This window comes from Poecilia reticulata, linkage group LG15, assembly GCF_000633615.1.
Source record: "Poecilia reticulata strain Guanapo linkage group LG15, Guppy_female_1.0+MT, whole genome shotgun sequence".
NCBI lineage: Eukaryota > Metazoa > Chordata > Actinopteri > Cyprinodontiformes > Poeciliidae > Poecilia > Poecilia reticulata.
This window is the reverse complement of record NC_024345.1, coordinates 22,315,716-22,332,044: the sequence shown is the minus strand read 5'-3', so window position 1 is coordinate 22,332,044 and position 16,329 is coordinate 22,315,716. Positions and strand designations below refer to the sequence as shown.

Here is a 16,329-nt window from a genome sequence, read left to right as displayed (position 1 = left end):
GCAATTACAAAACAAAGCAGCAACGACTTTTCCTGGTCATCGAAATTCTTTCAGAGAAATCCAGTTCAATGGGAGAAAGCCCAGACCGAGCAGTGAAGGAAGATTAAAGTCAAGCTGAATCGCATAGGAACACTGCAAAATGCTAAAGTATTGTTTGGTTTAGTTTCTAGTGCAGATAAATTATTTCACTTATAATGAGACAAAGCTAACTCACAAGTAACTTTTCAGCAAGATAATTAATAATTTCTTAATATTGATGAAGAAGTTATAGTTTCTCTTGCATATCATGTCACTTATAAGCAGTGGTGGAGAAAGTACTCAAAAAATGTACTTAAGTAAAAGTACAAATACACAGACAAAAATGTACTCAAGTAAAAGTTAAAGTACCACATTAACATTTTACTTAAGTAAAAGTAAAAAAGTACTACTGGCTTTTAAAAATACTTAAGTATTAAAAGTAAAAGTGCTTGCTGAATGGATTACCTAATCGCTAATATCATTAAGTGTCCCGATCGTATTTAATTTTAATACATCAGAAATGTGCCATTTTAATTAACACTACCACAGATAAAGCATGTTTTTATTGTGTTTATTCTCTAACATAGTTTAGACTTAGATATATGATTCTATGCATCATAATTTCAGGGATGGAAACATCTGGTCTCCTGTCCTAACATAACATGAACTTCACTTTTTTTGCCACACATTTATTTTGAAAGAAATCCAACTGGCACAGGAGGACATGGAGCCAAGGAGCCTCGTAGCAGAGTTGTAGTCTAGACCACCGAACCCAAGACCAAATCAAAACCAGCACCCCGCGCTACATGACAATAAAATTTAGTGCACCTATCAAAACTGCTTCTCAAATTGATCTGAAAGATTCACTTTCCCACCTAGATATGAAATACTTAGAGCTGAAATAAATTTAACCAGTATCAATTCAAACTCTTCCTCATTCTGTTTTGCTTTCATCTATGTGCCACAATACACAGAGGTCTCCTGCCATCCCTAAAGAAATAACGCCCTGTGCGGTTGCCCATATTGCCAATGTCAGAAATAATAATTGTCTGCACCATTAAACAGCAATTAACAACGCTCAACTATGAACACTGTCCAAGGCCCAATAAGCAAGAAGTAGGAGCAGGAGGAAGTAGAACCAAGCAGGAGGAGCACCGTGATTGTTCTCATCCTCCCTCCTGCTGCAACGTCTTCCACCATGACAGGTGACGAAAACAAAGAGCAATGAGCATGCTCTGCCTTCTTACGTTCTTGTTTTATTTATTCACCAATTAAATATAAAGATATTTTAATGAAATAAAATAGCTACTGCAGTSTACGCAGAGCATTACAAGAACAAAGAACAGCTCTCACTGAGGCTTCAGTACTATAGGACTTAGTCAAGATCCGTCCAGAAGAATCGGATCCTCCTTGAATGTCAAATTACAATATTGCACTTTGGTCACAGCGTTGTCCCATATCTGCGACATGTCAGTCATGCAGATGCAACATGTGTCTCAGTCTATACAGCTAGCTTTGCTAGCATCACGTCCACAGATCTTACCTTTCTTTAAGCTTTCCTTCCAAGTGACGTTAAAAATTGGACAAAGTCCCACCGTCTGTGAAAGCGAAGCGCTGCTGATTTTACATGTCGCCATATCTTATGATTTATGCAGCGCTTCAGTACTATTATATTACTGACGCTCAGAGGAAACCACTGCGCATGTCTTGGAGCTCCGTGCGAGTAAAGGTGGAGCCGATGGGTGACAACAGACACTAAGTCACGTTATTGCTCGGATTTTACGGCGCCACCTTAAGACCCTGAACTTCACATTTTAACGGAAAAAAAAACACAACGAGACTTGGATGTAACGAGTAACGCGACAGTTTTGTAGAAATGTAGTGAAGTAGAAAGTACAGATACTTACTGTAAAATGTAGTGGAGTAAAAGTAGAAAGTACCCATTATTAAATCTACTTAAGTAAAGTACAGATACACGAAAATTGTACTTAAGTACAGTAACGAAGTACTTGTACTTCGTTACTTCCCACCACTGCTTATAAGAATTTTTTCCCCTACATTGTCAGTGAAACTAGTACTATTTTATAAATATTAAACATGTATTGAGCTAAAACAAGTTCCTCTATCTTGCAGAAAAGTTACTTGTAAATCAGTTTTATTATTTTAAGTGTGCTAAGATATTTGCTCTAGAAAATAGACCAAAAATACTTGGTGAGATTTTGTGTTTTTGCAGGGTTGTGGTTTTATTTATAAAAAATGAATCACCTCAACATGAAATCAGAAACTTTACTCACAGGCTGACATGTTGTCTTCTTCAATCTGTTTGACTCCAAGCAGCTGCAGACCGGATGGAGGCATCCTGGACTTTAACGAGTCCGTTAGCAAAGTGTCCACTGATTCTGCTGCGTTGGAGGTCAAGTTAAAGGCCTGCAAGCAAAAAACGTCAACGAATAAAAAGGCAAACAAACAGAAAAACCAGGACAGACAAGAGGAAGCAGAAGTGTCTCACCTGGCAGATGAAGTTCACGGGGTCAGCAGCCTGGGTCAGACACCGGCTAACTTCTCCCATGCTGGTGTAAAATGTGACCGGACTCAGATCGACACGCGAGCCGTCGGCGTGCAGAGTGAGCGAAGTCACGCCTGCAGGCATTTCTGTGTAGAAATGGCAGAAGAAAACACAAAGATAATGAGATAATGTTTAGGAAATGCATCAGAGGAACCGTCTTCCTGCTGACGCTCGCCTGGTGCGGAGACGCTGACGGTGAACTCGTTCTCCACCGAGGCCAGAACCCGTTTGGACGCCGCGCCTTCAGGTGAGAACTCCACCTCCACCGGCGACCCGAAACCCACTCTGCTGCTGAAGACGATGAAAATCGTCTCTTGATCCTGAGCAGAACAAACCAGAATAAATATTACCTATAATATTTGATTGATTAATCATTCTGATTGATTAATCAAATATCTCTGTTCGATTAGTCAGGTTTCTCAATCAAATATCTAACTTCTTAATAAATCAAAGATATCTATTTGATTAATCGTTCTTATCGATTTTACGATTAATCAAATTATCTTTGTTTAATTAATCAATTTTATCTAATGATCAAATATGCATTTGATTAATCATTCTTATCGGTTAATCAAATATTGCTACTTGATTAATCAGTCTTACAGATTAATATCTGTTAGATTAGTCAGGTTTCTCAGACAAACATCTAACTTATTAATAAATCAAAGATTTCTATTTGATTAATCGTTCTTACCGATTTCTATTTGATTAATCGATCTTACCGATTTCTATTTGATTAATCGATCTTACGATTAATCAAATTATCTGTTTAATTAATCAATTTTATCTAATGATCAAATATGCATTTGATTAATCATTCTTATCGGTTAATCAAATATTATTGCTATTTGATTAATCAGTCTTACAGATTAATCTAATTAAACAGAAATTCTCGTAGTTTGGCTCCAATAAACCACTTTTTATAAATATTTTCTGCAAACATAAACTCCATAAAAATCGGACATTTATCCGGTTTTTCTTTCCTCATCCTCACCCCACACTGGACTCTGCTGGGCTGAACGGTCCGACATGTGGGTTGGGTCGGTGAATCTTCTCCTGCTGAATCCTCGCCGCTCGCTCGCTGCTCCTCCGCCAGGAACGTTTCGCTTTGCTCCTCCGGTTCCGCCTCTTCGGGGTTTTCATTGGACAGAGCAGCCGCCGCCGCCGCCGCGGCGCAGATGAGCGACTCCGCTGCAGGATATTCGCTCCGAAGCTCGGCCTCCGCTCGCCTGCCTTCGGACAGAACAGAAAAATCATCTTCAGATTTTTTTCCAATTTATCAGGCACAACTGGAAACATGTTAACACTTTAAAATCCTTCTTCTTTTCGGGTTTAAGGAGGAATAAGAACATTTTAAATGCAAGGAAAGCTTTAGATTTGGGCTGATCGATCCAAAATATTGATAATATGGCTAATGGGTTTAACATCAGATACGATAAAATCAATACTTCATTCATTGTTAAATATTTTGTTTCGATTTACTTTAAAATGATAAATGTCTGCACTTCGCTGATTCAGCATTTTCCTTTTATTTGCTCTCAAATGTTTTTTTTGTATTTTATGTGGAAAAACACATAAATTTTCTTTGTTTTTCTATTTTTTCCAGATTAATTTGTTTTTAACGTATTTCATAGACGGCTATAAAATTTGTCCAAATTTCTGTTTGGACAAAACAATTTAAAGAAAAAAACCACAAAAACACCTAAAAGTCAGAAGTTTGATGATAAATGAAACTTAAATAATAAAAAGTATCAGAATCAGATATTTACTTACTTTACTTATTTACGCTAAAATGGGATTAAATAACGTTCACTTCTTTTTACTCCTTTTCACATTTTCTCTTGTCCTACTGATTATTTATTTTCTTGTTTTTAAAATCCTGTTTGAAATAAATAAATTAATTGAAAGAACAATTTATGAACTGAGTTTTAGAAAATGTTGGTTTTATCCATCTGTCCGTCTTAAAGACACAGTAAATTTTAAATTTCCGAATGTTAAAAAATCAAATCTCTGCAGATGTTTCAAAGCAAAATGTGGATAAATATTTAATTCCGGTGAAGGATTTGTCGTTTGTTTTGGTGATGAAAGTCTGCATACTGTCAGCTATTGACTCCAGAACGGTAGAAACATAAACGCCCGGCTCGTCGTCGGCGTAGAGTTTCCTCCAGCTCGGCCAGTCCTCGAAGTACTCCACGTTCAAGTCGGCCTCCGTCACGCCGCACAGCAGCGCCACCACCCGGTGCGGAGGGCAGAGCAGCCTCTGCAGCGCGCCGTGCAGATCCGGGTCGTACAGGACGTCCAGGAAGAATCCCGTCAGCAGCACCACGATGCATTTGCAGCGCTGGAAATCCTCAAAGTTGTATCCGTGGAGCTGGTCGGCGGAGCTCACGGCGTAGAGCAACACGGAGCCCCGGCGGAAATGTTTGGAGGATTTTAGGATCTGCTGCAGGTACGCGGCCCACTCCTGGGCCTCCTCCGTGTGCAGAATCAGCAGCTCAAACGCCGAGGAAAACTCTGAGATGGCTGCAAAACAAAGCATTGAGGCGCGATTTTAAAATGCATCCAGGTGGAAAAAGAAAACTTTAATCAGTGGGTTTAGCCTCAACCTCTTCTGATTCAGACTACACTGCAAAAACACAAAATGTTACCAAATATCTGTGGTCTACTTTCTAATGCAAATATATTAGTAAACTTGAAATTAGACAAAACTAACTTATAACTAACTTTTTAGCAGTAAATAGACTCTTGTCTTAAGGCAATACTTCCTTAAAATTGATGAAAAGTAAATATTTATATTTAGTTTCTTGAGACCTACAAGTGTAGTTAGGAGTGAAATGGTTAGCATTCTCCGTTATCTCGAGCTAAATATAAAACCTGCTGGATCAGTTTTTATCTCACCAGCTCAATATTTATTCTGCTAACCAAATATTTAGTTTCAAAGTAAATATTTAGTTTGGAAATAAACTGAATATTTAGCATGTTATCCACATATTGGAGCTAAATATTTTATTACCAACTAAATATTTAGTTCATAACTAAGCTTTGAATAATGAAGCCACATTTGTTGCTTGTAAATACTCTGTGACATTCTGTGTTTTTACAGTGCAACGGTACATTTCAGAGCCTGGCGACGTTATTCCCTGCAGCAGGTCTTGTGAAACGCGGTGCAGCATTCCAGCTGCTGAAAGTCAAGGTGACTGGCTGAGGGATGAACGTGTGAACTGTGTGAGTCAACGGCGAGTTGAGCAAACATCGGTGTGTGTCAACACAGCTCTGAGTAATTCTGTTTGACTCATTACAGTCGCTAATCGGGCCGAGTTCAGCTCGGTGCTCAGACACCGAACGGCAGCGCTCACCTTCATCAGCGGCCGAGCGTCTGCTGCTGAGGCGGCCCAAGAACTGACCGAATCAACGCCAAGTGGGCTTTATTAATTAGCTGCTGTATGCATTTAACCACACAGGATGTGTTTGGTTCCTCTTTTTTTTTTTTTTAGCTAAGATGCTAATTCTCAATGAAAGGCCGACCAAACGCAATTCAGCAAAAACGACGGCCAAAATCATCAAAAAACGAGTAAATTCCCGTAATTTCCCAGAGAAGTAAGCAGGAAGTGAGAGGACTTGTTGTGATATTCGGGTGTAAAAGTCTTGGGGGACGGGTGGCACTCACCTGACTCGGTAATAGATGGGAGTCCTTCCATGGTTTGGGCTCAGATCTGCACAAAATCATCCCAAAAGCGGCGCCATTCCTCCAGATATTCTCCCTTTCTCCGGCTCCACCGACGCTCTCTCTTTCGCTCGTCGGCTCACACTAACCCGGCGATTACCAGCTCTGGCCCTTTGCTCAGTCGTATAAATAGCAACACTTTAGTTTCCTGATTTTGGTAGCTCTGCCCCACTTCCTGAAACAGTTGAAGAAGTGAGAAAATGCAGCCTTGTCTCATCAGAAACTGCAACAAGTCTGCCGTCACCACAGCCTCGTGGGCCTTCACGTCTCTTGCGTGTTTATTTAAAACGGCATGTTGCAGAGTCAGAGACGACACGTTTAATTTAGGAAGCACACGAACAGAAGACGCATCCTACATCTTCATAACAGGCAACAACATTTCAGGGCAGTTTTTGTTTGTTCTCCATTTTTAAAAAGCTAAAAAAGCCCCATAAACAAACAAACGTATCGATTCACCTGTGAACTTCTTCCTATTTTTCACTTCCTTAACAAGGTGCAGCATGCAGGAGGCTTTCACACAAGCAGGTGAGATCAGAGTTCAAATTCAAACTGATAATCATCAGAAAACAGAAAAAAAACCTGTGCTTTTCAGCACTTCGGAGATACGACAGGTAATGGCAAACCGGGCAGTAAAACCTGCTTTACAGATGCAGCCATGTTGCTTCTGTGCTGCATGAGAGAGGAAGAGGCGTGGGAGAAACTGTGAAGAGCTGCACGGACAGGGGCTTTTTAATACAAACCCACTGCAGAAAACGACGTCTCAAGCATTTCTGGTCTAGTTTCTAAACTCAAAACAGCCATTTGATTTAAAAAAAACGCACAATCAGAGCAGCAATGAAGCCAAAAATGTCAGAAAATATACATGTCTTCCATTTAAGATAAACCAGTTTTTGTCTGCAAATATGTTCAACCCAGAACGCAAGTGGCAATTTTAGCTTCACCTGGTTCAAGTTGTATATATATAAAAATATCTATCTAATTATTACTTTTGGTCTGGTTTTCTAGTGCAAACAACTTAATACACTTGAAATAAGACTAAACTAAATTAAAAGTAACTTTTCACCAAGATATTTGAGTTTAAGTCGTTAATATTGATTAAAAGCACCAGTTTCAGTGGCAGGTTATTTCACTTATAAATGGGAAAATGTCTTATTATATGTAAATAACCTGCCGGTGGAGCTAGAACTGGGTTGCTAGGCGACGGCCTGGGCTTGGCTGGCGTTGCTAGGTAACGGCTCAGTTGACTGAAATAATCTGCCAGTAAAACTAGAACCTTTTTTTTCTTTTTTAATCAATATTAACAAATTATTGACTTGGAACAAGCTGCTGGATCTTGTTGAACTATTTTAGTTTTGTCTTATTTCAAGCGTTCTAAGATATTTACACTAGAAATTAGATTAAAAATACTTGGTAGGATTTTGTATTTTTGCAGTGCAGTAACTGAATTTAGTTATATTTTTGATGTTTTTTATGTTTTTTGTTAACGAAGAGTGGAAAAAAATCGTAAAAATAACATTTCCAATAATAACGTCACTTTTGTGTTTTATTTAATCATTAATTGAAAATTCTTATCATGGCAACAATTTTTTTTCTAATAAAAGATAAATAATAGTATAAATGCCCACATCTCAACTTCTAGATTAGAGAATAATTGACGAGTTGGTTAATTTCAGCTGATATTGATGATTTTAGCTTTAGAGCAAATTAAACCCAATATTTATTTGTTTGGGTGTTTCGTAAAACCTGTAAGATTTATTTTTATCACAAAATGTGACTTTGTGTCCAATTTCTGGTCTTCACATAGGAAAAAAGTAATTACTAAAACCGTTCCGTGTCCAAGCATGCAAGTAGAAAGTTGAGTGGAAGGAAAAAGTTTGGTAAAGGAAAGTCTCAGCTCAGTTTTTTAGGAAGTGTCACAATGCAATGAGTCAGAGCTTTAAAGGCCACCACACACAGACACATCTGGTTACAACACTTTATTCAGCATTTTTCCTTTTACGTCTATTAATTTACAAAGACATGGTTGAGTTTTTGTTTTTGAGGAAAACAGACAAGTAAATAAACAGATATGAACACTGCAGAGGTAGCAATGAAATAATATGGTGCAGAAATATTCTTCATAAAAATACAGATGGCATGAAATTTGGCCAGTATGATGATAAATAACGGCTCTGACAATGTATTAAACACACTGAACCAGTAGGCAACAACTAGGGATAGACCTTTTGGTGTTGTAGTTTGGCCTCCACCCAGCAGAGGGCGCTGCTGGTCATCCTGAAGTGGAGCCAGTTGATATAGAAACAAAGATGGCAGAGAGATCCCAGAACGGAAACGAGAAACGTCCAAACAGATTCTGTTTGGGATGAAAGTTGACTTTTTGTGGTTCTGTTTTGAAATATAAACACTCGATGAAGTCCTTAAGTTTTATTCAGCCGAGCTGCAAGCAGGAGCAGCAACAACTTCTCTCAAAAATAAAAATCTGGAAATTTGAGATTAATCTCAGAAATATTTCAGAAAAAAAAAACTTGGACATTTTTACGAGTTTGAAGTCAGAATTCTTGGACTTTTGGAAAAACTCAACTTTTTTTTCTAGAAAATTTCTGAGATTAATCTCAAAATTTGATTTAATTCTTTTGAAAATGTCAGATTAAATCAAAATTTCTGAATTTCTTGTACACTTCTTTTGTTCTACCTACAATGGCGCAACACCCTCATAATTTAATACAACTGACAAAATAATGTTAAACTTTATTATGTTTTTGCTAAATTCAGGATATTCTGAAAAATTTAACCCTTTATATTACAGAAAGGCTTGAAAAAGCTCTGTGTGAAGTAAAAAACTATGGATTTCTACTTGAGCGTAATGAGGAATCGGTGGTGCACAGAGATGAAAGAGCAGAGACTCACAGAATCCACGCTGGTTCAGGTCCGATGGGACGTTTCGGCGGTTCATGTCGTCTCCTGGTTCCGGTCCAGATGAGTTTGATCAGATCTAAACGAGACCAGACCTGGAAACTTCACACCACTTCCTGCTTCCTGCTGCTGACGAGCTTTATGGAAATGCTGATTTCCCAGCAGGACTGACAAAAGTCCAAACACCTGCTTTACGTCATCAATGGCCGCAAAGAACTTGTGCAGTAAATAATGAGCCTCAACCAGACATTCGTTTCTGCAGAGTAAATTTAGTTTGAGTTTATTAAATCAGCTGCTGAAGTAAATTAAATTCAAAGTAATTGAAATCCACTTTTATTATAGTTTAAATTCACACTGTCATTTTGCTGACTTTTAGACATAAGATAACAAAAATAAACAATTCATTAAAGTTTTAGTTAAGTTTTAGTCTAATGCAAAAAAAACAAACATTAATTTGCACCACACCATAACAACCACTAGAGGTCAGGAGACTCTCAGTGTCTTCAGCAGCTCATCACACAGAAATATCCATGAAGACACTTTGACTTTATAACTGATTATTATAATTTAGCAGCAGTTTGTTCTCATCTGGTTGAATTAAGTTTTTGTACTGACGTCGCTGGTAAAGATGCAGAAACATAAATTATTATTTTCAGTGGGATAAACTCCCACTCAAAATAAAGCCAGAAAAATCCAGGTGCTAATTTCAGTGACTTTATCTGCTGTGAGGAAACGTCTACATGCGAAGGAATAATTGGCAACAAACTCAGAATTATCCACACCCATAAAAGCACCAAGGAAATGTAATTTCCGATCAATGTTTCATTGATTTTAAATCGGCTACAAACAGGTGAAAAAAACACCATTAAGCCAAGAGACGAAAAAAGAAAATATTTTTTTCTTTATCTCAGAGTTTATATTTCTCCCTCACATTAACTTTTGGTATCATATTCCGGATTAAACTCCTTAGAGATCTATAAACTTTTCTACATTCTTCTGCTTTCTCAGATTATAACAAGTAATGAGATTAGCGGCCAGATTAGCGGATGATACTCCGCTCTACATGATGCCACCGGACAATGAACAGCTTCAGTTATTTCAGCTGGAAACTAGAAATCAGGCTGAAACCTGAACCTTCAGAGACACATAAAGACAGTTACAAAGTCGGCCTTCCATCGCCTGAAGGACATTTCCAGGACTAATGTCCCCGCAGGACGTAGAGCAGGTGTGAAAACTCATTTTCATTTTGGGTCACATCATAAATCTGAACGTTGTTAAAGGGCCGGTTGTGCCAGAATGTGTTGATTAAGCCAACTGAACTGTTGAAACATTAATAAACTGCTGTTTGTTTCAGCGCTCAGTAAGTTTCTTAAAATTAAATATTATTGAACAGTTTTTCACACTGATCAGTCTCCAGGATTGTTTTTGTGTTTCTTTGCATTCAAAATAACACATTTTGTGCTAATTTATAAATGTTTGTAAGGAATTTTTACTATATTTGCGGTAATGTTTGATGTTAAATGTGACGTTTTATTGCTCGCCGTATCGATTACAGGCTGTAACTTGACACCAATGAGGCTGAGGCAGCAGTCGCTTAAACCCAAAGTTTTTCACCAAATCTGAGAAAATATGAAATGAAATCAGAAGGATTTCATTGTTGAATTTTATTCGTGAATAAAATTTTGAAGATTTGTGAAAAAGCTGGAGGAACTTAACTGATGTAATTTGGAGTCTAGAGGGCCACATAACAGCCTGCGGCGGGCCAGATCTGGCCCCCGGGCCTTCAGTTTGACACATGTGATCTAGAGAAGCTCATCCATGCCTTTAAATTCAGTCGTATTAATTACTGCAACAGAGTCTGATCCAAACGCTGCTGCTGGAGTTCTGACTAAAACCAGGAAGTCAGAGCAAATCACCCAGATCTAAAGTCCTTCACAATAAAATACGGCTGTTCGCTTATAAATCACTGAACGGATTATAGATCTGCTGCTGCTGGACCACTCAGGTCTTCTGGTTCTGGTTCTGCCCTGCATCCAGAACCAGAACCAAACATGCAGAAGCAGCATTCAGCTTCTATGCACCACAAATCTAGAATAAACTACCAGAAAACTGTAAAACAGCGGAAACACTGAGTTCCTTTAAATCAAAGCTAAAATCCCAGCTGGTTTGATTAATAACAACTGGAGCATTGATCAATACATCTGATTCTTATTGATTTTAATGACCCTTGACAAAATGTCGTGTTTTGTTTTTATGATATAAATGACCTTAATGTGCTTTACAAATAAACTAGACTTGATAAATGTTGCGTTTTTAATCCCCTAATAGGAACATAAAGGGATCTTCTTTAAATGTTTGATGGAATTTGTTTGGTAAAAATCGGAGTTTAACTACCATTTTAACGCTTCTCCATCTCTGTTCTGTCGATGAAACCGTCGATTTCGGCCCATTTCTGCCACACAGACGTCATCCATCTGCAGCAAAAGTTCACTTTTTGACTTCTGAAGCCGCCTGTGAAGAACACGGCGATCCATGACCTGCCTTTAGGCACAATTTCCTGCAGAAAAAAGAATCCCCTAATTTCTTCTAAAGCTGCCATTAGCCACCATAAGCATGACCGGCCCGTTACCTTTAGTTTGGGCTCCCTTAAACCGCTGTCTATTAGGTGGCTCACTTCAAATCCCCGCTGCCTGGCTTTAATAAGAGCATATTTTTGCTCCTATAATTTGACCTTGTTATCCAATATCCTGTGTCTTTAGTCGTCTGTGTTTTGAACGCGCAGCGACTCGACCGGAGGCTCTGCACCAACCCAGGCTGGGAGAGCTGCGGCGGATGCTAACGACAGTTAGCGCCACGCTACGAAGATAAAAACAATTAAAGCACGAGAATAAGACCATAATACCACAACTTTACTAAAATTATGACTGTATTCTCATATTAATAAAACTTCTTGTGATATTTTGACTTTATTTTTGTAATTTTATGACGTTGTTGAAATATGAGTAATTATGTTATTACAACTTCTCATAATATTTTGACTCCATTCTCATATTTTCTTCACTTTATTCTTGTAAAGTTAACTTAATTCTTGTAATTTTATGACTTTGATCTTGTTTTATTCTCGTAATTTTATGACATTGTTGAAATATTGTGGCTTTATTCTCTCATTATTATGTCTAGTCTTGTTTTATTTGGACTTTTCTTATAATATCACGACTTTATTGTCATGTTATTACAACTTCTTGTATTATTTTCACTTTCTTCTTGTAATATAAACTTGTATTATAAACAATGTTTAGATATCCTGACTTTATTCTCATATCCTGACTTTATTCCTGTCGTGTTTTAACATGTTTTCTTCGTACGTCCTAATACTCCATCAGACATACGACTCACATACTGAGCCAACGATTCGTTTTCATTTCAATCCGCTCGGCCCACAGCCTTCGGACAGCTCAGTAATTTCCTCCACATAACATCTTATTTTGCTCATTTAATTTCGGAGCTGAAATGTTTTTGCACCTTACATTAACTCATTGTTACCCAGAGTTATAGAATCTCTTTTGTAGCTGACGGAGACATAATTACTGCAGCTGGTTTGAGCAAATTGATTTGTGCCAATTTTACAAACTGCATTTCATTTTGGCTACATCTCCGAGCCTCCTGGCTGCAAAAGGTAATTTTTAAGAAAACGCATTGACGGGGATGCAGTTTTACCCTCGGAAACTCTGAAAAACGTGCTGCTCCAAAAAAAAAAACATTAAAAAAATGATCCCAAGTGAAGTTATCAAGAGGAAGCGGCGATGGAGGGAAGAGGCGTCTAATATTCCCGGCCTCGCGGTCGAGTTTCCGTCTCGCTTACTGTACTTCCCCTCTCTGGAAAACCTCTACCCTCATATCTGACCCGCCTCGCCGCTCGTTCGGGAGACTTTAAAAGTCGGAAACAAAGCGCGGTCCGAGGACACGGAGGGCAATCTTGAAACGGAAAACTAAAATGGGGAAAGCCTCTGGAGCTGAAATGTTATTTGGACGATAGCCCGCATAAGAAAGGCGCTGTGTTTGGTTTCTCATTGAGAGTCACCAGCAGCGGCTCATTGTGATAAGAAAATAAGTCTACTGTTACCTGATCTGGTATAATGTGGACCAATTACCACTCCATTGCACTTCATTACAGGGCCGTAATAGGGCCGGGGGTCAGCGCTTGAGATGGAGTGGCACAGGAAAATTGAGTTGTCATTGATAATATGATAAAAACTGACAGTGAGAGGCCCCTCCAACAAATTATTGAAATTTACAGTTGATAGGGAAACACTATAACCTCATTTGGCAAGCAGCTGGCAAGTGCTTGTACAAAGCAGCTCCCTGCAGCACAATGAGAGGCTTATGGAGAGAGAGAAATCCAAAACTATCAGAGGATGGTTTCAGATGGGTTTGGGCCTGACGGGGAGGGAACCCGTCTGAGCGCTCAGATGGATCCAGCGATCTCCTCCAGCCCACGGCGCTTTGTCCCAGACTGGAGAGGATCGGCCCCTCCGCCCCTCGGCATCAAATATTTGAGCAGCACCAACTTTTGTTTGTGCCGCTATTATTTTTAAGAGATTAATAAATGTGTCCAGAGGTCAGGAAAGGTCAATCAAAAGATCCACTTCCTTCAACTCTAACAGAGTTTGTGTCAAGTGTTTGTGCAGCAAAATTTTTAGTTTGTGCCGCTGTCATTTTAAAGATATGTGTCCAGAGGTCATGAAAGGTCAACCGTCTCCCCACCTCCTTCAAATCAGACGAAGCCGCTGTCAATCACCTCGGCTGCGTTTGTGCAGCCAAATGTTTTGTTTGTGCTGCTTTTGAATGAAGATATTAATGAAACTTTACAGATCAACCATTTCCCCCCCAACCTTCTTCAAATCAGACAAAATTGGTGTCAAACGTTTGTGCTACGTTTTCACAGCAAATATTTTTTGTGCTGCTTTTGCTAACAGACTGAAACCGTGGTCAGGAATTTATTAATTCATCATACATATGCTGATGATACACAACTTTACTCCTCTGTATCGCTGCATGACCGCAGTTTATTACAGTCGAAATCGGTGCGTTTCTATTAAGCAAATTTACTTTTGTGGCTCCACTTTGTCCAATTTTAAGGTCAAAGGAAACCTCAACGTCTCCTCTGACAGCCGATGATGAGACATAATGTCGTAGCAGAAATATAAACTGCCTCCTCCCAGTGCGAACTAGGAACAGCCAATCAGAGCCAGGAGGCGGGTCTTAGTGCTGCCAATCACAACCTTGCTCTAGCCAGTCTGCTAAAGCCTGTTAGCATAGCCTTTGATTAACGGTTTTGCTGTAACTGTAAGCCGTTTGTCAGCTATCAGCACACTTAGCAGCAACTACATGATGTTGATTGACAGCGTTAAGACCCTCCTCCAGGCTCTGACTGGTTCTTCAGACAGTAATAAGGACGAGGTGGAGATAGTGTTTAGTGTTTCCCAGATATTCTGTCACAAAATGGTGTCAGTTTTAACAAATATGTAAAAAACTTTATAAAAGTTGCGTTTGTGTTGTTTTTGACAAACATTTAAATCGGTTTGATGTTATGAAAATGTGAAGAAAGGGGCAAAAACTTTTTCACACCTCTGTACGTAGAAAAATCTGTCAGGACCAACAGAACCACATAATTGCACAAAAATGTTCTAATCCTTAAATACTTCTTTGCTTTAAAAACAATGTATGATTGTGTTATGTTTCATACTTTCAGTATTTTTTAGGTGTTTTGGCTGATAAAAAGCCTGAGGGAATATTATTTGACAATTTAACATGTTTCAGTTATTAAAGGAGAAAATGTCGATTTTTTTCATCGGTTTCAATGACACCAAAAAATGTGTCCGTTTCTGTAACTGTAGGTGTGCTGACCAACAAAACCCTCTTTTTTTAACAAACAAACCAAGTCTGGATGCTGAACAGAGAAGCGAAGGAAATAAAACAAATCAGTATTTGGGTTTCTGTGTTCTGGTGGAAAACATATGGGGAGTGTTTGTTTGCCTACGTTTAAGCCGCCTCCATTTGAGGTTCCCCCGAATAAATAAATCAAATAAACCACTGTCGGACATACATTTTCAATCCATCAGGATAATCAGATTCTGTTTACCCCAACAGGAACTATTCTAAAATGTTATTAAAAACTTAAATGGAGTTTAGGCGTGGAATAACTAGGTGCAGGAAATGATGAGCAAACAGCGGGATAAGATTCCAATTACCATTAAACAAGCATTGCTTTGACTAGTAAAGAGGGAAACAGCTTTGATATTTCCCACATTTGGCTCCACGTAGGACAGGAAACCAAATACAATTCACAGACTTATAACAGAAGTAGGGAAAGCTTTGTCTTAATTTATTACCAGATCTGTTTTAAACCTTCATATTTGATTATTTACGTTACAAAACACCAAAAACGTCCTCCTGAAGTCATTACCTTTGTGGAACACACTCAAGTTTTATCCTGCACATCTAAATAGGCAACGTAGGGAACGCATGCTTCGTTGATCAAAAATGTTGTGGCGCAATTTATCGAGCGGCCATCTTTAACGACGGTTTCAAGATGGCGGCGCCTTCATCTGCCGGCGCCACTTCAGCGCGATAAGACAGTCAATTTGGACTGCAGTAATCACCCGGCCAGCAGATAGCTGTGACTTTATTTATTTATAATGAGCCCCGTGCGTGTCTAGTGGGAGATAATAGTTTCATTTTTGCAGAGAAAGTTTGCCGGCCGCCCTCATTGTGGAGCAAATGTGACAGATTGTCGCTTCATTTGAATTCATCAGGCTGACAGAGATGAACAGGCGATGAATAAAAGCAAAGCGACGCCCGGTGAATGTCGCCGCCTCGTTATGAGCCTCCTGACGAGCTTCAGCGCAAATCTACAGGAGAGACGACCGGAAAGCGAGGTGGGGAATTACAACGAGCAGCAGGTCCTGCACAGGCAGGCCGGTTCAAGTCTGGTTATGTTAGGAGGACCAACAAAAGTTAGAGGGAAGATGCAAAAAATTTATTAAATTAAAAAGATTAACTTAAAGTTTGAGGTTAATTAAAGAATGTGGACATTTCTGAGCTCCAA

At 38.9% G+C, this 16,329-nt stretch overlaps 1 protein-coding gene and 1 long non-coding RNA gene across 2 annotated transcripts in view; one reads left to right on the top strand and one right to left on the bottom strand.

The window, feature by feature from the left end:
- The window catches only part of LOC103477124 (uncharacterized), a 6,647-nt gene extending 4,204 nt beyond the window's left edge, over window positions 1-2,443 (top strand). The window contains exon 3 of the long non-coding RNA XR_535582.1: window positions 2,356-2,443. This is a non-coding gene — a long non-coding RNA (uncharacterized LOC103477124). The remainder of the gene's footprint in view (window positions 1-2,355) is intronic.
- Window positions 1-6,341, bottom strand: part of pik3ap1 (phosphoinositide-3-kinase adaptor protein 1) — a 23,042-nt gene extending 16,701 nt beyond the window's left edge. Inside the window, exons 1-6 of the mRNA XM_008430038.2 lie at window positions 6,252-6,341; window positions 4,682-5,107; window positions 3,579-3,817; window positions 2,760-2,904; window positions 2,528-2,670; window positions 2,313-2,445 (exon numbers count right to left, since the gene is read on the bottom strand). Coding sequence (XP_008428260.1) covers window positions 2,313-2,445; window positions 2,528-2,670; window positions 2,760-2,904; window positions 3,579-3,817; window positions 4,682-5,107; window positions 6,252-6,282 — 1,117 coding nt within the window. The 5' untranslated portion in view covers window positions 6,283-6,341. The remainder of the gene's footprint in view (window positions 1-2,312; window positions 2,446-2,527; window positions 2,671-2,759; window positions 2,905-3,578; window positions 3,818-4,681; window positions 5,108-6,251) is intronic.
- Window positions 6,342-16,329: the final 9,988 nt, after the last annotated feature.